Source organism: Myotis brandtii, unplaced genomic scaffold, assembly GCF_000412655.1.
Source record: "Myotis brandtii unplaced genomic scaffold, ASM41265v1 scaffold658, whole genome shotgun sequence".
NCBI classification, from domain to species: Eukaryota; Metazoa; Chordata; class Mammalia; order Chiroptera; family Vespertilionidae; genus Myotis; species Myotis brandtii.
The window spans coordinates 3,116,552-3,137,862 of record NW_005370558.1 but is presented as its reverse complement, the minus strand read 5'-3'; the positions used below and the strand labels follow the sequence as shown (position 1 = coordinate 3,137,862).

The 21,311-nt window shown below is 51.3% G+C and overlaps 1 protein-coding gene across 3 annotated transcripts in view; it reads right to left on the bottom strand.

The window, feature by feature from the left end:
- The window catches only part of PAPPA (pregnancy-associated plasma protein A, pappalysin 1), a 215,964-nt gene that overhangs the window by 28,387 nt on the left and 166,266 nt on the right, over positions 1-21,311 (bottom strand). For all 3 annotated transcript variants that reach the window (XM_014528925.1, XM_014528924.1, XM_014528926.1), the window contains exons 16-18: positions 14,556-14,766; positions 13,505-13,676; positions 2,420-2,567 (exon numbers count right to left, since the gene is read on the bottom strand). In XM_014528925.1, coding sequence (XP_014384411.1) covers positions 2,420-2,567; positions 13,505-13,676; positions 14,556-14,766 — 531 coding nt within the window. The remainder of the gene's footprint in view (positions 1-2,419; positions 2,568-13,504; positions 13,677-14,555; positions 14,767-21,311) is intronic.

Sequence of the window (21,311 nt, the reverse complement as noted above, 5' to 3'; positions counted from 1 at the left end):
GGCCCCTGCCTGCCTCTCCTTCCCCAAGGAGCAGGGAGGTGGCAGCTTTGGTGGCAGTAGCCATGAGAGCTCCTCACTGCCAGAGCCTCCCTGTCCTGCTGGGGGGGGCTGGCTCTGGGCGGCCCCAGATGTGCCCTCCAGCCCCCAAGTCCCACACAGACCTCACCCCTTTACAAGGCTTTTGATGAAGTCCCTCTCCTTAGAGAGGTGGGCTCTCCCCAGGGAGGGGCTCCACCTGGGATGGATGATGTCTGAGGGGCCTTCAGAGGTGAGGAGGGAGAGGGAGCTAGTCCCCAGGAGGTGAGGAGGGAGAGGAGCTGGGTGTCCAGCAGGGACCCTGCCCTCCCTCTTCCTTCTCACTCAGTGTCCCCCGTTGCTTCTCCTGGCTAGGCTCCCCTGTGTGCCCCCACCTCCCTGGGTGACTGACCCATTCATCAAGGGCATCTGCGTGGCAGTGGGAGCATGGGCTGCAGGGGAGGGAAGGAGATTCAGGTTCCAAGGTCAGGCAGACTTCCTTCCCTTTCGGCTCTGATCATGAGGAAGCTCATGGGTGAAGGGGATGCTGCTGCCACCTCCGCCCACCGCTAGACTGTGCTGAGGGCAGCAGAGCCAGGCCCTGCGGCTCATTTGCGTGTGGCTGTGATATGGGAATGCAGCATATGCACAAGGTGGGCAGGAGATGTATCGGTGTGCATGGTGGTGTGAGCTCTGTTTGCCTTTTGTGCATCTTTCTGTGTGTTTGATACGTTTGGGGCCTAAGAGGTGGTTGTGCCTGTAATGTGTGTGTGTTCTGATGTGTCACGTGTGAGCTTGAGCTCCGTGTGCCTCTGTGGATGTGTTTGTGTGGGTGCTGTGTTCATGTGGCATTTGGCTGATGTGTACGTGCTGGGCATGAGTTTACTGAAGGATGTGTGTGTTTGGGTCTACGTTTCATTCCCAAACATGTGTGCTTGTGTTTATTTATGCGTGTATGAATATATTTGAATGCGCCAGTGGGTGTAGACATAAAGTCTGTTTTCATAGGTTTGTTTTTTTTAAAAAAAATAAAGTAACTCAATCAGTGTTTTGCTTACTGCCAGTCGTGAGTGTGACTGAATGTTCACTGCATGTCCTAAGCTGGGAGTAGGGACGCCATCACAGACGTAGGGTCCAGAGCTGTGCACATCCGTCAGCAGTGACGGGAGGAGCACTGGCCTTGGGAAGGAGCAGCCAACAGGCTCGCTGTTGCTCACCTGTTGCCCCACATTCTAGAATGTCCACATTGGCAAGCCCTATGAGATCCCACCTCTGTGCAAGCCTCGTGTCAAGGCCCTTTGGACCATGGCTCTGTAGGATCTTAAAGTGCCTTCTGAATTGTCTCAGAGGGCAACCGTGCAGGAGTAGGGCTGAATATAGGAAGGAGCGCTGGTTTCTCCTCTAGGTTTAGGTGCAGACTTCTGGGCTCTGAGGCTGCGTCCATCTCCAGCAGGGTGCTCAGGCCCTGCCCACCCCTGCTCTCAGGAAGTGGTCACTCATCTTGCTGGGTGCAGAACAGGCTGGCTCTGCGTGCTGGGGAGGGAGTGTGTGCACAGATAACCTTCTGCTCCAGACATGCCGGGTGATTGTCCCATAAATCACACTGGCCATGAGAAAGGACATTCAATTCCCTGGGCTTTTCATCATGGTCAATTAGGGAATCCGCCCAAAAGGTCAGCAGCACTGTCCTCGGCTGAGCTCCGGCTCCATGCACACCCCGTTCCCCAGAAAGCCTCGGGACGGTGATTAATGTGTCTGTCCAGACTCCTGGTTCCCACCAGGCCAATGCCTGGCATCAAAGCCCAGGTTGCCTCCCTCGCTGAGAGCACTTTGCAAACTGGCCTATCACCTCGCAAATGGTATTTTGAAGCTGCTATTTGTTTATCCTCATTTCGGAGGCAACCGAGACGCCATGGAAAGAACTCGGGCTTTGGAGCAGGTTCTGTTCTCCCTTTAAGTCTCCATTTGCTCAGTTGTTGAAGGTTACTGAGAGGACAGGACATAACGCCTCTAAGTGCTGGCCCAAGTAGATGCTCATGAGTGATTACTTATGCAAATGTTAAGATTAATAATAAAGGCAGCCACACTGAACCACGATTGCCTTCTCATCTCCCTCCCCCTGCCACATGGTTCCTCTGTCTGGAATATCATTTCGTGCCCAACAAGCTCTTTCAGAGCCCTGTGTAGGTGAGCCTGCTATACACACTCCCCCACCACCGCATCCCCGCCCCAACTCTCTCCAGGAGGAAGGAGCCTGGTTGCATCCGGCTCCCTTTCCCCAGGGCCTCCCACAGGGCCCCACAGGGCCCCACAGGGCAGAGGCACCCAGCTACCCAGTGAGGCACCAGCCTGGGCTCTCCGGAGCTCTCACCCCTCCCACACTGCCCGCATGCACCCGTCCTACCTATGGCGTGGCCTTCAGGACACTGCAGTTTGAGGTTGCTGTTGAGCTGGTTCGGGGCCGAGCACTGGCCTTGCATCTCCCGGCAGAGGTGGAAGGAGCCACTCCAGGTCCCGTCTTTCCGGCAGTGGATGACGTTGCTCCCCCGGCCCTGAGCACCATGGAAACACAGTCAGACCAAGACACCACCCTCCACCGAAGCTTCTCAAGGAAAAAAGGAAACCAGAGCAATTTGTTAATACTGGTGGCACCGACTGCATTGGTAATACCTCCACTGGTAATACCTCCATTCTACAGACGGGGAAACTGAGGAGGGCTCAGTGTGGACCCTTTCTGCAAACCCCTTTCCATGTCTGAACTGGCCAAAGCTTCTCAGAGAGCCTAACTCCCAGGCTCCCTAAGTCCTGGCTCCGTGTCCCTGCAGAGATTTCAATCAGAGAGATTTGTTTTGTTGGTTGTTTTTATTAACTGAGAAGGCAGGGGCCCCAGTGCACCCCAGCCCATACGATGAGTGAGAGCACGGGTCCGGGACTGTTTGTGAGGAGGCAGGGACACACCAGAGCTTGCTTCCTCTCAGGCAGTGAGAGAACATCCCATGCCAGGCCTCTGCTATTTGCTCACGGCGCTGCCTGGGCCCAGCTGGGAAGCTTTCTCTTGCCCCTTCCTTCCTTCCTTCCTTCCTTCCTTCCTTCCTTCCTTCCTTCCTTCCTTCCTCCCTCCCTCCCTCCCTCCCTCCCTCCCTTCCTCATCATCCGTTCCATTCATTCCAGCAATGAAGGTACCAAGAAGCTGGCATGGGGATGCTTTGACCTGTGCCTCCCTAGAGTCTTTAAAATAAACAATACTCAGTTCCTCCATCTTCTGCACCGTGGAGGCGAACGCAGCTTGCAGACACAGGCCTTCCTGCAAACCCCATTCTGTGTCCAAGGTTCTAATGGGAGTCCAGCTCTGTAGAAACCTCAGAACTGCCTCTGAATTCAAGGACCACCTCTTAGTGCCCATTCTGTTCCCAGCTCTGTGGGGCCCCAAAGTAAAGCGAGCCAGTATCTGGTCCCACAGAGCCGGTGAAGAAAAGACAGTGGTGTGAGCAGCCAGCCATGTCAGTGTGACTGTGCTCGGTCACAGTGCTGTGAGTACACGGGGACAGTCACCGGTTGTGCAAGGGTAAGCAGGGAAGGCTTCATAGAGGAGGTGATATATGGAAATAAGTCTTAAAGGATGCATAACATCACAGGCAGCACAGGGATGGGAGGACATTTCTAAAAGGCCAAAGGCCATGTGCAAATGCAAGGACGTATATTTAGCAGCAGAGAGTCCCCACCCCACCCCCACCAGCCTTGTGACCCAAGAAAGAAAATGGGGGAAGATTGAGCTGGTAAGGCCAATAAGGTGTGGGGCCTTAAATGTCAGCTTATGTTTGGACTCCACCCCTTGGAAACAGAGAACCGTGGGTGGTTTCTGCCCAGGGGTCCATCTGCCTGAGAACAAGCTATGTATCCTCTCCCTCTTTCAAGGTCATGAGGAGAGAAAGTACATGAGGTAGAGGTGCTAACCATGCTCACCAGGGCACCAACCTGTGGAACGGCCCGTGTCCAATCCCAGAGCGCCCCAGCCTTAACTCTGCCTCATTCTCCTGCTCCTTGCTCCCTGCAGCACCATCACCAACCTTGAACTTTCGTTTAAATTGACTGCATTACTGTAAGCTGAATCACACGGCCATGCTCTGTGCTCACTGCCCCTTCTGTCTGCTGTTTCCTATCCCCTCCTGCCCACAATCATCATCTGGCACAAGCCATTGTCTTAATGCCTCCTGATTGTGCAGAGCACACTGCCTTAAGGTCTCTGACACGCATCACCCGTTGTGCCTAGATCAGCTGTGGGCAAACTACGGCCCGTGGGTCGGATCCGGCCCGTTTGAAATGAATAAAACTAAAAAAAAAAAAGACCGTGCCCTTTTATGTAATGATGTTTACTTTGAATTTATATTAGTTCACACAAACACTCCATCCATGCTTTTGTTCCGGCCCTCCGGTCCAGTTTAAGAACCCATTGTGGCCCTCAAGTCAAAAAGTTTGCCCACCCCTGTTCTAGAGGCTGCCTGCATTCCTTGGCTCATAGCCTCCTTCCTCCATCTCCAAAGCCAGCAATAGTAGGTTGAGTATTTCTCAGGCTCTGACTCTTTCCTCTTTCTTACTTGGCCACATCTCTCTGACTGACCCTCTGCCTTCCTCTTCCACTTTTAAGGGCTACATGGTGAGATGGGTCTTAGTCAGATAAACTAGGATAATTTCCCTATTTCAAGATTCATAATCTTTATTACACCTGCAAAGTCCCTTTGCCATGTAAGGTAACATACTTATGAATTCTAGAAATCAGGACATGTACAATTTTTGTGGGTCATTATTCTGTCTACCATACTCTACTGGACAAAGTATATTAAAAGCACCAAATCCCAGAAATTTGGTGGGGAACAGGTATGTTGTCCTTGAAGAATGCATTAACACAAGTTATTAACACCTAGAATTGGTCCTTTTTGAAATGATGAGAGAAATTTGTAGCTTTCCACTATCATCACATCTATTTATTTATTTATAATATATTTTTATTGCTTTTACAGAGAGGAAGGGGAAGAGATAGAGAGTTAGAAACATCGATGAGGGAGAAACATCAATCAGCTGCCTCCTGCATGACCCCTCCTGGGCATCGAGCTTACAACCAAGGTACATGTCCTTGACCGGAATCAAACCCAGGACCCTTCAGTCCATGAGCCAACACTCTATCCACTGAGCCAAACTGGTTAGGGCTCACTATCACCCGTTTTAAAACTCTCCCTCCTGTACTTTCCCAATCTTCCATACAGTGCTAGATGAAATCCAAGTTCTTCACTCTTCCCCCTCTTCCTTTTTTTGTACTCTTAATCAAAACATAACCGGAATAGTTAAGTAATATTGATTGCTTTACTATATGTTGAGTATTTTCACAGGAACCATTGCATTAAATTATCATATGATCTCAATTAAGTAACTGTATTCTCATTTTAGAGGAAGAAGATCCTATTCAAGATACAAAATAGTATCCTTCCTTCCTTCCTTCCTTCCTTCCTTCCTTCCTTCCATCCTTCCTTCCTTCCTTCCTTCCTACCTTCCTCCCTCCCTCCCTCCCTCCCTCCCTCCCTTCCTCATCATCCGTTCCATTCATTCCAGCAATGAAGGTACCAAGAAGCTGGCATGGGGATGCTTTGACCTGTGCCTCCCTAGAGTCTTTAAAATAAACAATACTCAGTTCCTCCATCTTCTGCACCGTGGAGGCGAACGCAGCTTGCAGACACAGGCCTTCCTGCAAACCCCATTCTGTGTCCAAGGTTCTAATGGGAGTCCAGCTCTGTAGAAACCTCAGAACTGCCTCTGAATTCAAGGACCACCTCTTAGTGCCCATTCTGTTCCCAGCTCTGTGGGGCCCCAAAGTAAAGCGAGCCAGTATCTGGTCCCACAGAGCCGGTGAAGAAAAGACAGTGGTGTGAGCAGCCAGCCATGTCAGTGTGACTGTGCTCGGTCACAGTGCTGTGAGTACACGGGGACAGTCACCGGTTGTGCAAGGGTAAGCAGGGAAGGCTTCATAGAGGAGGTGATATATGGAAATAAGTCTTAAAGGATGCATAACATCACAGGCAGCACAGGGATGGGAGGACATTTCTAAAAGGCCAAAGGCCATGTGCAAATGCAAGGACGTATATTTAGCAGCAGAGAGTCCCCACCCCACCCCCACCAGCCTTGTGACCCAAGAAAGAAAATGGGGGAAGATTGAGCTGGTAAGGCCAATAAGGTGTGGGGCCTTAAATGTCAGCTTATGTTTGGACTCCACCCCTTGGAAACAGAGAACCGTGGGTGGTTTCTGCCCAGGGGTCCATCTGCCTGAGAACAAGCTATGTATCCTCTCCCTCTTTCAAGGTCATGAGGAGAGAAAGTACATGAGGTAGAGGTGCTAACCATGCTCACCAGGGCACCAACCTGTGGAACGGCCCGTGTCCAATCCCAGAGCGCCCCAGCCTTAACTCTGCCTCATTCTCCTGCTCCTTGCTCCCTGCAGCACCATCACCAACCTTGAACTTTCGTTTAAATTGACTGCATTACTGTAAGCTGAATCACACGGCCATGCTCTGTGCTCACTGCCCCTTCTGTCTGCTGTTTCCTATCCCCTCCTGCCCAATCATCATCTGGCACAAGCCATTGTCTTAATGCCTCCTGATTGTGCAGAGCACACTGCCTTAAGGTCTCTGACACGCATCACCCATTGTGCCTAGATCAGCCGTGGGCAAACTACGGCCCGCGGGCCAGATCCGGCCCGTTTGAAATGAATAAAACTAAAAAAAAAAAAGACCGTGCCCTTTTATGTAATGATGTTTACTTTGAATTTATATTAGTTCACACAAACACTCCATCCATGCTTTTGTTCCGGCCCTCCGGTCCAGTTTAAGAACCCATTGTGGCCCTCGAGTCAAAAAGTTTGCCCACCCCTGGCCTAGATGATGAGCTCCCCAAGGTTTAGGAAGGTGCCCTATTCACCTGTGCAGCCGCAGGGCCTTCTGCAACCTTTAATAGGTCCTGGCCATTCCATTCACTCATTCATCACTCAAAGGATATTTCTTCTATTCACTCAAGACCTGTTTGTTAACAAAAGGTGGAGTGAATAGGTAGAGTTATGGAATGAACTTGGCTATTAAATGAAGAAAAATGAACACATGGATGAGGAAATCAATGAGTAGGTGAGTGAATGAAGAAATGAGGGGATGAATGAATGAGTGCATGCCAAGGAAACAAATAAAATCTTTGGAAGGGCTAATACAGGCTGAAGCTCCCACCTGGGAAAACAGCTGCAAGGAGACAAGATTCAGAAGAGAAAGGGGGGCCCTCTCTGGGCCTCTGCTGGGCCGGCACGAGGAGGGGCCAATGGCGTTGGGAATCTCTGTGTCCGTGGGTGAAGGGTGGCCCATCCCCAGCATGTAGCCGCGGGCCGACTTGCATAGTCCACCCAGAGATGTTCTGTGTGAGCTCAGGGGAAGTTTAAGAGGCTTCCAGAGAACCCCAACTCTCCCTCCCAGAGCCCCAGGCTCCAGGCCCCATGATTCTGCTGGGCCCCCAGGGGAGTAGGAAATTGACCCCAATTTCCTGGAGCCTTGGCCCGAGGCTATGATGCACTTGGCCTCCAGCCCCTGCAGGGCTGCAGACCTCAGCACTACGTGGGCCAGAGCTGGCTGGGGAGCTCAGTTTGCAACAGAGAATGTATCTGAACTCGCTGGAATCTGCTCGGGGAATTTCAAACCGGGAAGGCTCCACCATAAAAGGCGGGAGCATGAAGGCACTGGTCTTGCTGCCTCCAGTCTCTCTCTCCTGCCCAGCTCATCTGGCACTCTGTGCTGCTGACTAAATCTGCTTTAAGAAGACTCCTTCTGCTAAGATGCCTTCGCCTTCCACACCAAGCATGCTCCCAGGCTGGCAGTCCCGGGCTTCCACAGCGGAACCCAGACAACAGGTCCAGTCTCACCTCTTGCTACGTGCATGTCCTTCCTTCTGGTCTCCTGGTCGCCTGGCCCCTCCAGCACACTTCTCTTGCTTCCCACCACCACACCTTTGATGCGCCCTCTGCACAGCAGACTTTCTGGAGCCTCTCTGGATGTTCAAACCCTCCTCTAGGACTAGGTCTTGGGACACTCAGGGCTTGCCTACCACCTGCTGAAGATCCTCGGAGTAGGTCCTTGATGTGAGTTGGACCGCAGAAGACCTGACTGAGCATCCAATATGGGAAGACCAGAGACCACTGGAGCACCTGGCTCTGAATGCACCATTTTGCACACTAAGGTGAAATCCTCAAGAGGGTTAAGCGTCCCTCAGCAAGTCTGCCTCTCTGAGCCTGCATATATATCTGCAAGAAAAAGCATTGCATCCCGGCCAGTGTGGTTCAGTGATTACAGCATCAGCTACAGACCAGTCCTAGGTTTGATTCCTGGTCAAGGGCACATACCTGGGTTGCAGGGCCACAGAGAGGGAGAGATAGAAGCAGCAATGATGAGAGAGAATCACTGATTGGCTGCTTCCTGTACGCCACACACTGGGGATGGAATCCTCAACCCGGGCATGTGCCCCTGACCAGGAATTGAACTGTGACCTCCTGGTTCATAGGTCGACACAACCACTGAGCCATGCCGGCTGGGCAGCCTAAGTGAAGCTTTTAGAGCTTGGCACACAATTCAGGCTAAGAGTTAGCTAAGACTCTTAACCACTCTGCTATACTGTCTCTAAGGGTACTTCAGAATCAACCAACCATCACCCATGTTTTAGAAATGCCAGCAGCAAGAATGGAGAAGTGATGTGGCCAGTCCTGTAGATGCCAATGCTGGGGCCAGGTCTCTTGACTGTAAGTGTCTGTGAATTTACCAGCGTGGAGGGGAGAGGAAAGGGAGGGGAGGGAGATGGAGAATTAAACTTCTTCTATTTATTAGAAATACAAATAAAATAATTGCAGAGAGAAATGTGGCTGCATCAGGGCAAGGAGGAACCAGGAAGTGCAGTGCAGGATTAAAATAGTTAAGCTCTGGAGGCAGCCTGTGCTGCCCACAGGAACCCCAGTTCTATCACATCCAGGTTGTATAAAGTCGGGCAAAGCACCTGACCTCACTGAACCCCAGGTCCCTGGTCTGTGAAATGGGACAGCAATGCCAGATGTCATGGGGCTTAAATGCAGTCGTCTCTCTAAGCCAGTGGTTCTCAACCTTGGCTGCACATTAGAATCACCTGGGAATCTTTTTAAAATCCTGATTTCTGGGCCTCATCCTCCGGAAATTCTGTTTCTTTGTTACTAATGTTGTGGCCCCACCCCATAACAAAGAAACAGAAGAATTTCAGGATGAGGCCCAGAAATCAGGATTTTAAAAAGATTCCCAGGTGATTCTAATGTGCAGCCAAGGTTGAGAACCACTGCAAGTATTAGCCCAGCAACCGGTGTGGAGCAGATGCTCAATAAATTGCAGCTGCTGTTAATTACTGGTCTCTGTTCCCAGTCACGTGTATTCACTTCCTGCAAGCGAGGTGCAGCCTGGGCAGGAAAACGTGGCTTGTGTGATGACTTGGTTAGGTAAGAGATCTGAGGCTTTAAGACCTGATTCAGCCGATAACCTGCTGGGTGACTTGCCTAAGTCCCTTCTGCTCTCTGGGCTCCAGTGGTGCCATTGATAGAATAAGTGGATGGAATGGGAGAAACTCTGAGATCCCGCCCACTGCTCACATCACATGGGTGATGTTTCCGACTTCCTCCAGGAAGCCCGGGTGCGCGGGCAAGCACTGGACGACCCTGAGACTGGACGTGGCCCCTGCCTGCGGGGGCACTGTACCCGAGAGCTCTGCTGTGTCCACAGCAGAACCTGTCAAGGCAGCGGCACGCCACTGGTGGCAGAAAGGCTTCTACAGCCCCCCTGTGACCCACGGGAGGAACCGAGGGCATGTGGATCCCACTCCCACGCTCCCTCTCTTGCCCCTGCTGAGTTGCCGAAACCCACCATTAAGTAATAACTTTGTACACAAAATCCCTTCAGGCTTTTCCTCCCCTGCACCTCCCAGAGACCCCGTCCCCACCCCGAGATGGCCCACTCCCCGAATGACCTACAAACAAGAACTGAGCCTGAATCCTCACCTCGGACAGCTCAGGAGCACCTGCTCGGGATTAGTGCTGAGACGATCAGGCTTCTCGCCAGTCCCCTGGGCACGAACCCATGGACCCTGCCTTTGCTACCTGACTGCCCTGGCAACCTCTGGGCCGAGCATCGGTCAACACCACCGCCTCTCGCAGCCGTGGGCAAGCACCGAGCCTCCTGAACCTTCCTTCCTCATCTGGCCAATGGGCATCTAGTGTCTTTTTCAAAGGTTTAGAGTGAGTTGTCAAAATAAGAGAAATCCTGCAACACTGGTTTGGCATCCAGGAAACACTTAACAATGAGAAAGCTGTTATTAGGAAGGTTCTTTGTCTTGGTTTACAAAGATTCATTCTAGAACAAACGGTCCAATAGGGTAGCCACTACACAAGTGTGGGCTGTTTACATTTAACACTATATACGACGTCATATTTCGTTGCTCAGTCACATTTCAGTGCTCCACAGCCACACGTGGCTAGTGGCCACCATACTGCCCAGCGCGGCTATGAGCGTTCACCATCACAGTGTGACCAGGCAGCGCTGGTCTAGAGGATCCATATCGTCTACAGATTTATTGAGCGAGAGGTCAGGTCTCCCTGTGGTTCCACTGATCTCCCCCTCCCACCCCCCACACACCCTGGCCTCACGCATGCTGGACGCTCCGTCTCTGACTTTCTGGGGTAACTTTGCAGCCATTGCCTTTGTGTTTAGCTCCTGTAAGAGCCCACTTGGAGCATCGGGAATCATCCTCACTAGACGTGACCTCACAGGTGGTCTGGTTCACTTGCACCACACCCAGGGCTGCTGGGTAGGGGCCACAGGTGTGCAGCACCATTTCAGGGGATACTCGTAGACATACACTGCTTTCATGGACCCCACCCGCATGTTGTGTCTGAGGAAACTGAAGCTTAGCGAGTTAAATAACTTGCCCAAGCCTCCCCGCTAGTAAAGTGGTGGAGCCAGGATCCAAACTCTGACACCAGGCCTAGCATCATCCTGGCTCCCAATGAACCAACCAAGTGGAGGGTTTACTTGTTAATATGCTCTTGTGGCAGTGGGAGAGCGAACACCCATCTCCCCTACAACAGCCTCCGACCTCTCCGCCAGGGTCTGAACTCGTTTGGAAGGCCAAGAATTCCTGCTCGTACAAGCTATTGGGTTTAAGATGCTCCGGGCCGTACGTTTCTGCGCGTTTACAGGCAGCAAGAGGGGATCTGAGGTGAATACTAGATTTGGCTCCCAGTCCCTGGGGCTGAGGGCAGAGGAAATTCATTTGCAGTACAAACCAGAAACGTCAATTGTATTAGGAGCCCATTTGGCAGGCGCTCCCTCATTCTTTGAGCCGACAAGCCATACCCTGCTCCTTTGCGTCTAGCCTCTCCGCCTGCTGCCAAACTGAACTGCTTGAGTCGTCTGATACATCTACATTTCCCTCTCCTTTAAGTACAAACTGGCCATGAAAGGTACTTGGCAAGCCCCAGGCAGACTGGGTTTCAGTTTGATAACATGACCGCGGCCAGAATATTATTTGGCTCAGTAGTCGGGGTAACGGTCAGCAACAGTTTTATGTAAGGGAGCGAGAGGGAAGTTGATCGGCCTGCGTGAGGCCGTGGTAATCTCTGGCCTTAGCCTGTGCCAGCCCTGGCTTCTGCTTCCCTGGAAGTCAAGGAAGGGAACGACTCGGCACACACATCCCTCAGTGGACACTACCAAGGATCTTCAGGGAGTGCCTACTCAATTCAGTCCGTCCACAGTTGGGGGGACCTGGGTTCTGATTCTGACTCCACTGACCCCCGCTGTGTCACCTTGGGTGGTTGAGTGACTTCTCTGAGTCTCAGTTTTCTGAACTGGAAAACGAGGTGATTGGCCTGGATGTTCCCAGCAGCTCTCTGCCCTGCCCTGTCATTTCCCAAGCCCCTACTAGGTGCCTGGCACTGTCCCCAGTGCTGAAAACATTTCCCAGCCTGGGGTGGGAGGTGGGGCGGGGAGGTGAGGTGGGGGCATAACATGGATTTCAGTGCAGTGTGTCCAGTGCTGTGAAGGAGGACCCTGAGAAGGGCACTGAGCCCAGCAGTGCGAGGGACAGCAAGGCAGGGTCCCTGGAGGAGGGGGTCCTGAGCTGAATCGTCGAAGGTGGTTAGTGAGGCAGCTGGAAAGGGTGAGAGATGGCAGAGGGGAGGTCATTCTTATTGGTGATAGAGGAAAGGTCTTGAATGCCACCCTGAGGAGTTAGGGTTGAATCCTGAGGGAAATGGGAGTTGCTGGTTCATCAGCCTTTAAGCAGGGGAGCGGTCATGATCAGATTTATGCTCCAAACAAACCACTCTGGCTGAAACGTGGAGGAACAGTGGAGAGGCCAGGGCACAGGTGCAGGGAGGTAACCAAGGAGCTTCCTGGTGGCCCAGGAAAGAGGTGGTGGTGGCCTACGTTAGGGTGGAGGCACTGGAGATAGAGGAGGACTTAGGATGTCTTGGAGGGAGAATGGGTTGGGCTTGGTAAGGGCTTGGCGGAGGGGAGGATGATGGTTTGGCAGTGCCTGGTATTTGGTGGCCAACAATAAAGACTCGTGAGGACTGGCTGGAGGTGGAACCTGCACTGGGCCCAGGTGGCAGGACACTGGCCTCACCTGGATGAATACCCTTGCATGCCTGGGAGACACGGGTCTTGGGGTTCGGCCCTAACAGGTTGGGTCTATGAAGGTGGAATTCCTTATAGACTTTGGTCTTCTTTGGAGCTAGCTTGGCCTCTCATTTCTTTCCCATTCTTGACTCCCTACCTGTCTTCCTGGGGGGTGTAGGGGAGGTATGTGTAAGGATTAAGGGCAATTAATTCACAGAACTCCAGCAGAGGCCGGCAGGCTGTTGGACTTCCTCTCGATTACAAGTGGACTAAATAAAATCCAATCCCTGCCATCTCCTTCTCTTCTTTTTTCTGAAGTTTTCTCAAAACTGCATCTTTAGGCTAAATATGGTTCCCTTTCTCTTCATGCTTGAAGAGTCTTCTGACTTTAAATACTTCAGGGACCAATGTCATGATGATGGTGGCAGACAGTTGGCCAAACAGCCTTGGTCACTCCTATTAGAGTCACTTCACTTTGATCAAATTCATACGCTGGGATTGCATATATGATTTCCTTCGTCAGGGTTCCAATACTAAAGTATTTTCAGAGCTAAGGATCTCAGAACAAATACAATATGGCATTGCAGGGAAGAAAACAAGGCTCAGAGAGGTTACAGAGAGCATTCGAATCCAATTTCTTAACCTCTGCACTGGTGATGCTGCTACTGCATACACCTGGCATCTGGAGAGAGTCCCCTGGAGGAAGTGGTTCTTGAACTACAGGCTGGTCTTGAGTAAGCAGACAGGAGGTGGACCCGAGTATTGATCTTAAGGTCAAGGAGTCTTACCTGGGTGGCATCGCTGTCTTCACACCTGATCCGACACTCGCTGTTGAACTGGAAGCCGTCTGTGCACTGGTAGAGCCCGTGGAACTTCGGTGGAGGCGGGTCACATGTCACAGGAACACAGGCTCCCTCCTGCCAGCTGCCGTCTTGGGTGCACTGAGTCTTGAAGGCGCGCCTTCAGGGAAGAGATAAAAGAAGAGGCATCTCAAGGACCAAATCGCTAGAGCCATGCTCTACCCAAACTCCCAGGTGTCTCTGAGGCCAGCTACGTTTCCACTCCTGGTTCCCTACCTGTCCTGTGGGCTTGAGAGGGGCCATGTGTAGGGATTAAGGAATATTCATCCACAGAACTCCTTTAACAGGAATGAGCTGGAGTTTCAGATTTTGTCACAGATACATATGAACTGAAATAAAATCCAAGCCCGGCTGGGTGGTTTAGTTGCTTGGCACATTGTCCCTTGCACCAAAAGGTCATGGGTTCAATTCCCAGTCAGGGCACATGCCTAGGTTGTGAGTTTGATCCCCATTGGGGCACATATGAGAGGTAACTGATCTATGTTTCTCTCTCTTCACCCCGCCCCCTCTCAAATCAATGAAAAAAGCATATCTTCTGGTGAGGATTAAAAAAAAATTAAAATTAAAATTAGTTTAAAAAAAGGAAAAGAAAATCCAAGCCTTACTAGTCCCCGTCTTCTCCCTTCCTTCCCGGGCTCTCTGATTGGTGCTGACACTGATGACATTAAACCCACCGTTTATTGAACAATTACTATGTGCCAGGCATGTGGCAAGCACTTTACATACACATCCTCATTTATTCTGCCCACCATCCTATGGGGAACTCTTATTATCGCCTTCATCTTCTTGTTGAAAAACAGAGGCCCAGAGAAGGGAAGTCACTTGCATGAAGTCACACAGCCAGTAGGCAGGTATTCACAATGTCCTTCAAGATTCCCTTAACGCAGAAGGGGTTTTGCCTCCAGCAAAGAAAGGAACCCTTGCTTCTAATCAGACAGCAGACTCAGCTCTGCTGCTCCCCAGAACCTGCCCCACTTACTTCTTTGACTTCCGAGAGGCACCGGGCACATGGTATCCAGGCTTGCACTTGTACTTGCAGAAAGAGCCCACCTTGTGCTTGTTCTCTCGGCACCTGGCGGTCTGCAGGTCTGCATTGGGCACCGGGGGCGGAGCCAGACACATGAGCTCGCACAGGGCTTCCGGGAAGGACCACAGCCCGTCCTCCATGCAGGTCAGGAGGCTGTTGTTGCCTGGAAACAACAGACAGGCAGGGTTAGCCGATGGGGGTCTGACAGTCAAGCTAATTCATGGGCTGCCTGGACTTATGCCAACCTGAAGAACCAGAGGGTCTTCCACGTGTAATGCCAGACCCTTACACTTACAACCGGGAACCTTGGGAGATGGAGAGAGCCGCTCAGAAGGAGCCCAGCTTGGGGGGTGACTTATCCGTGTCCACCGTGAATTGAGATTCAAGGCTCCTGACTGCCACTCCTGGACCTTTTTTCTGCACAGGAAAGAGACCTCCCCCTGCTTTGCTTTGCCAGGTGGACCTCTGAGCCCAGGGTTGGAAGGCTTTGCCTCCTAATAACTGGCAGAGTAAGCTCCTGCCGAGTCTACTGAGGGCTTTGACCCAGTGTGCCACGTGACCTCGAGCTGCGGCTCCGCACCGGGCCCTGCGCCCTGTTCATCCCGCTCCCCTTGTGCCTGGTAGTGACAGCATCGTGGGAGCTGAAGGTCTGACTCTCTCTGTCCCCAATGTTCCTGATGTCCTGCCAGAGCCGGCGGGAGAGCAGCACACCCCCCGCAGCCCGTGCCAGCTCTGCCCGCCGTGCTGACGGCCACCCGGAAGCTGGCCGGATGGAGACGTTGCAAATAAAAGTGAAACTGGGGAGTCCAGCATCTCCCTGCCAGGTCGTATATTATCAGCACAGCCTGCCCCAAGCCTCCCCAGGACAATTAGAGATGGACCCAGCACTTGGGTTTCTCAATCACACTCTCCTCCTCTGGGGTATTACTGAACAGTGTTGACAGCAGGGCGGGGAGCACCGAGGCTCTGGGATTTGGAGGTCGGAAGGTCTGATCTGAAGGGGGGAGGGCGGAGTGACAGGGTCTGAGCTGAGGTTACTACGTGCCGACCGCTCTGATGTGTAATCTCCTGTGTTCTTAAGCACTGCTCCTAGTCTGACACTTCCTATTTGGAAACAGAGACTCAGAGAGGGAAGAGACCTAACTAAGTTCTCACAGTTAGTGAAACTGCCCTTCAAAACCAATGTTGTGTCACTACAAGATGGTTATTGTTTTTAATGGGAAGTTGGCCCTATATGCTCAGCAGAGCCCTTATTAGCTATTCTGAGAGGCAAACCCCAATATCCCATCTACAGAGAGAAAACAATTGTTCCTGCCCTTCCTGGTGATGAGAAGATACAATGAAACAACATTTATGAAAAGTGTCCAGAAAATAGTATCAAACTCCTTATTTCCTCCCTCCCTCCCTCCCTCCCTTCCCTCCCTCCTAACCCTCTGCCTGCATTAGATCTGAAAGGACTCTGTGAATTGCACAGAAGCTTTCATTTATTCAATAAGCATCTACATAGCGCTCACTATATGCCAGCTACCAACAGAGCAGTGGACACAACTTAAAAAAGAAGCCTCAAACCCTGCCCTTTGGGAACTTATACTCTCCTTGGTTGGGGAGGAACACCGTAAGTTATACCAGAAGTAACTTTTCTGGTGTGATGAAAGCATTGAGCCCTATGAGAGAAAGCAAGCAGGGAGGAGGAAGAGAGAGTCCTGTGCAATTGTATGTAGGCTCCTCTGCTCCCCTCCTTCCTGTCATTGTCAGTGTGAATCATCTGGTGAGCACAGATAATTTAGTGTCTGTAAACCCCAGAGGACCCCACGTCGATAAACTGTGATGCTGCAAAAACAAACCACAGCTTTTTCTACATTAACTAAAAGGCATGAGGGGTATGGAAGGAGGATTCATTGGGCTTCCTGCATTGCCTCTGTGCTTGGGGCTGTGGTGTGGGGGTGCCCACACATAGCAAAAGCTTGGGAGGAAGAGGCGTTATCAAAGATCTGCAGAGAGCACCCTCTCTATATTCCCCAAGGAGGATAAAATATCTGTGAAGAAAGTGTTGGGACTCTTAACAGTATCCCACATCTGCTATGCAAATCAAAATTGTGAAATGGATGGTGTGGTTCCTTTGTGGCCAAGATAACACAAAACTGCAAAATGTTAATCAGAAGAGAACAAATGCAAACCAGGAATGTGAATTCTGGGACAGGGTAAACAGGCATTAACTCTGCACCATGGTCAAAGGAAGAAGCCCGCTAAAGCAGGGCCTGGTGATTCAGGACCATGGACATGCCCCCACCCACATCAAACACAGCCCAGGAGAGGCAGACACGGAGCTGTGCGGCATTGGTGTTTCCATGCTCAGCTGCGGCCGCTCCTGTGCATGTGGCTTTGAAAAAAGTAGGGTATGACACAGGCTGCACATGCCCTGCCTGCATCCCTGGGCCCTGACCTCTCTACTCTGAAGGGTGTTTACTGTACCTGAAACTCTACTATCTATGCAGAGGCCCTTTCTCATGGGCATGGGTGGGTGTTCTGCCTGCACGCAGGGCAAGTTCACAGTCCTACGGTGTCAAGGACCCTGTAAGTAGCACTCAACCAGGGATGGAGGTGGTGGATTCACAGGCTGGCTTCCAGAGCTGCAGAGGGAATATTCTACCCTCGCTCCTCAGAAGGATGAGCGCTGGCTGCCCACAGCAGTAACTGGCTTCAGAAGAGACCCCTGATGCTACCCTCACTTCCACACCTCCCTTTCTCCTTCCCCTGCCTGAGATCCCTAGGGCAACACTAGCTGAAACACACTGGGTGAAGGACACTGGGTGAAGGACACTGCGTGAAGGACACTGCGTGAAGGACACTGGGTGAAGGACACTGGGTGAAGGACACTGGGCGAAGGGCACTGGGTGAAGGACACTGCGTGAAGGACACTGGGCGAAGGACACTGGGTGAAGGACACTGCGTGAAGGACACTGCGTGAAGGACACTGGGTGAAGGACACTGCGTGAAGGGCACTGGGTGAAGGACACTGGGTGAAGGACACTGCATGAAGGACACTGGGTGAAGGACACTGTGTGAAGCCTGGCTTTCCCTGCGGGGGGAAGAGTGCTGATGTCAGAGATTGGCTTCCAAACAGTTCTGTGACCCTGACCTTCCTCTGTTCATCATTTAAAGTCAAGAGGGTAGAAATTTGCTTGGCCTATCTACAAATGTGCCTGAGGAAGTTTCAATCTCTAATGAGTATTAAAGTAATTATAAACAGTGTCAAAAGCGATGTGTTTTTATTATTTTACTAGAGGCCTGGTGCACAAAAATTTGTGCACTCGGCAGGGGGGGGGGGTCCCCTCAGCCCGGCCTGTGCCCTCTCACAATCTGGGACCCCTCGGGGGATGACCACCTGCTGGCTTAGGCCTGCTCCCCAGGGGATTGGGCCTAAGCTGGCAATCAGACATCCCTCTGGCAGCCCGGCAGCCCTCGGGGGATTTCCACTTGCCAGTGGGGAGCAGACCTAAGCTGCAGTCGGACATCCTTAGCGCTGCTGAGGAGGTAGGAGAGGCTCCCACCACCACCGCTGTACTGGCAGCCATCAGCCTGGCTTGTGGCTGAGCAGAGCTCCCCCATGTGGGAACGCACTGACCACCAGAGGGCAGCTCCTGCATTGAGCGTCTGCCCCCTGTGGTGGTCAGTGTGTGTCATAGTGACCAGTCATTCCCAGTCTTTCTGCTGTTAGGGTCAGTGTGCATATTACCCTTTTATTATATAGGATAGAGGCCTGGTGCACGGGTGGGGGCCGGCTGGTTTGCCCTGAAGGGTGTCCCAGATCAGGGTGGGGGTCCCGCTTGGGTGCCTGGCCAGCCTGGGTAAGGGGCTGAGGGCCGTTTTCAGGCTGGCTGGCAACTGAAGCGCCCAGCCTCTCCTTTTTTTCTTTTTTCTTTTTTTTATTCTGGGATTTATTTACCTTCTATAATTGAAACTTTTCCGTCACTGGAACTGAGAGCTGGCTCTGTGGCCACGGCCGGCTGAAAACAGGTATCTGGGGTTTAGCTTCTATAATTGAAACTTTGTTGCTTTCGGAGCTTAGAGCTGGGCTGCGGCAGGCGGGGAACCTTGGTTTCCTCCATCACTGGAGCAAGCAAACCTGCTCGCTTCAGCTGTGTGGTGGTTAATTTGCATATCTCGCTGATTAGCCAATGGGAAGCGTAGCGAAGGTATGGTCAATTACCCTTTTTGTCTTTTATTAGATAGGATTAAAAAGAATATTCAGAAGACCAAATCTCTTTGGAAGTGCCTTTGAGATTAAAATTAACCTAGAGCATATTCAAGGAAGGAGGGCTGGGAGATCCAAGGTCAGGTTCATGGTACATACATGGTGTTGGTACAGCCCACATCCTAAGGGCAGGGAATACACCCTCTTCATTCTTTTATTTCTGGAACATAGCTAGTGCCAAGCACACAGTAGGTCTTCAATCTCCATTTGTTAAGTGCATGAAGTATTATGAATCTACCTGTGACCTTGAACTAGTCAACTAACCTATTTGGCCCTAGACCAGAGCTTCTTTGAATTCTTACCCAGCTCGAACATTTTAGGATGTGAAAGGCCATATACTGGCTACTGTATTGTTTTGAGAAAACTGCAGCTAGTGAGGACAAACAAACATGCAGTCGGCTGTGTTAGCCAAAGGCTGGTGCTGGTGGCATTGGGAAGAGATTGTTTTATTTTTCTTGGTAAGAAACAGAAGTCACAGTAGAAGCAGCAGAAGAAGGACAAAGAGCACAGTCGTGGTGTGGACCCACGACACCCTCGACTCTGCTCTCTTCAGAATACTAGGGTGATTAAAATTAAACATCTTAGGAAGTGTAGGAAAGTTCCTCTTAAGAGGTGACCTGGATTGTGGGAAGGTGCCAGATGAGAACCATGGGATAAAGCTGAACCCTCCAGAGCCTGGCTATCTGCTTCAGAAAAAGATGGAAGGGTCTTTGCCCGAGAAAGGAGAGAGAATTTGGAATTCCTAGAGGGAGGGAAGCTGTGGCAGGATTCTGAAGGGAGAGGGCCAGGCGTGGATCAAAGAGCTGAGAGCAGGCGAGAAGGTTAATGCTGGGCACTGTAGGGCGTGGCCAGTCTCCCTGTCCAACCAACTCAGTCCCGTCAAGGTGCTCGATGGTATCATGGGGTATCTTACAGAAACTGGTGGATAGACCGACTTTTAAATCTGAGGTTAGAGAGGCAAAACTGGGATAGAAAAGGCAACAAGAGCCAGAACAGAAAGCAAGTCTTTTAAAAAGAGTTTTGTAGGATGAGGGCACGCTCACTGTAGACACCCCACTCCATAGTCAGTTTCAAGTGTACCCAACCTAGTTGAGTTGAGGTGATGTAAATTATGTTGCAGTTTTAGCCATTCCATAAAGCACTCATGATTATGATTTTGATTTTGAAGTTTTGTGGTTTTTTAACTTGAGAATATTTTTCCCCTCATGCATTTCTGTAGGTTCTGTGAGTATGATACTGTCTGTCTAGTGTTAATTGGATAAAGGAAGGACCTTGGCACAGTGATTCTAAGGTGTGGGCTCCTGGGATAGGTGGCACACATCTTGAAGAGGGCTTGGAATCTCAGTGAAAGGCAAGAAAAATTCACCTGGAACATAAGGGGCAAGTGGGTGTGTGGTGCTACCTGTGTCACACAGATTCCCAGGTGCACTTGGCTGCTTGTCCTGGGTGGTAGCTGTGCTTCCCGGGACACTTACCTCCAGGTCCTGGGAGAAGCAAGGAGGGTGGAGCCTGTTGCCCAGCTGTCAGGACTCAGTCCCCCGGGACAGAGAGGAGAGGGGGCAGCCTCTGCACAAGTCCTCACAAAGGTGACTCTTGGAGAAGATGAGTATTTCCCAAGCATGTTCTCCGCTCTGGCATTTTATACCTGCTACCTCTTTCACTCCCCAACCTAGCCATTTGCTGGGCACTCTTTAGCCTATTTTACAAACGAGGGTATTGAGCTGAGCAATGGGAAACTGCTCACCTAAGATCAAACAATTGGAACAGAACCCCCTAGAATCCTGGTCCATTTAATTCTAAAGCCAATGCTCTCTTTGCTTTAACTACATTGCAGGGAAAGGAACAACAAATGGAGGGAGGGAAGAAAGGGAAGCAAACAAAATAATGGGGGGAAGTTGTTCAGATCAACTCTTTACCCCATGACACGAGCAAGCTAAAGAGAGAGATGGCAGGGCCTCTGCCTGGCCTTGCTGCCAGCAGCTCCAAGAAGAGGTTCACCCCTGGAGTTTCAGCACCAGCTGATGCTAAGTGACCATGGGTCCTAGTGGGTCAGTGTGGCCGCTGGGGAGATGCTTCCCTGCATTCTGAAGGGAAGGGCAAAGTCGGGATCCACCACGATCAACACGATGGCCTTTCTGGGGCCTCATGTGCACAGCACAGCCCCTGCCCCTCCCATGTCAGCACAGACGCAACAGCAGGCGGGTCTGAATCCCTTTGATGAAGAATTATCATTAGCCACAATGAGGGGTATAATGATCAATGACCAGCGGTTCTCAACCTGTGGGTCGAGACCCCTTTGGGGGTCAAATGACCCTTTCACAGGGGTTGCCTAAGACCGTCAGAAAACACATATAATTACATATTGTTTTTGTGATTAATCACTATGCTTTAATTATGTTCAATTTGTAACAATGAAATTGGGGGTCACCACAACATGAGGAACTGTATTAAAG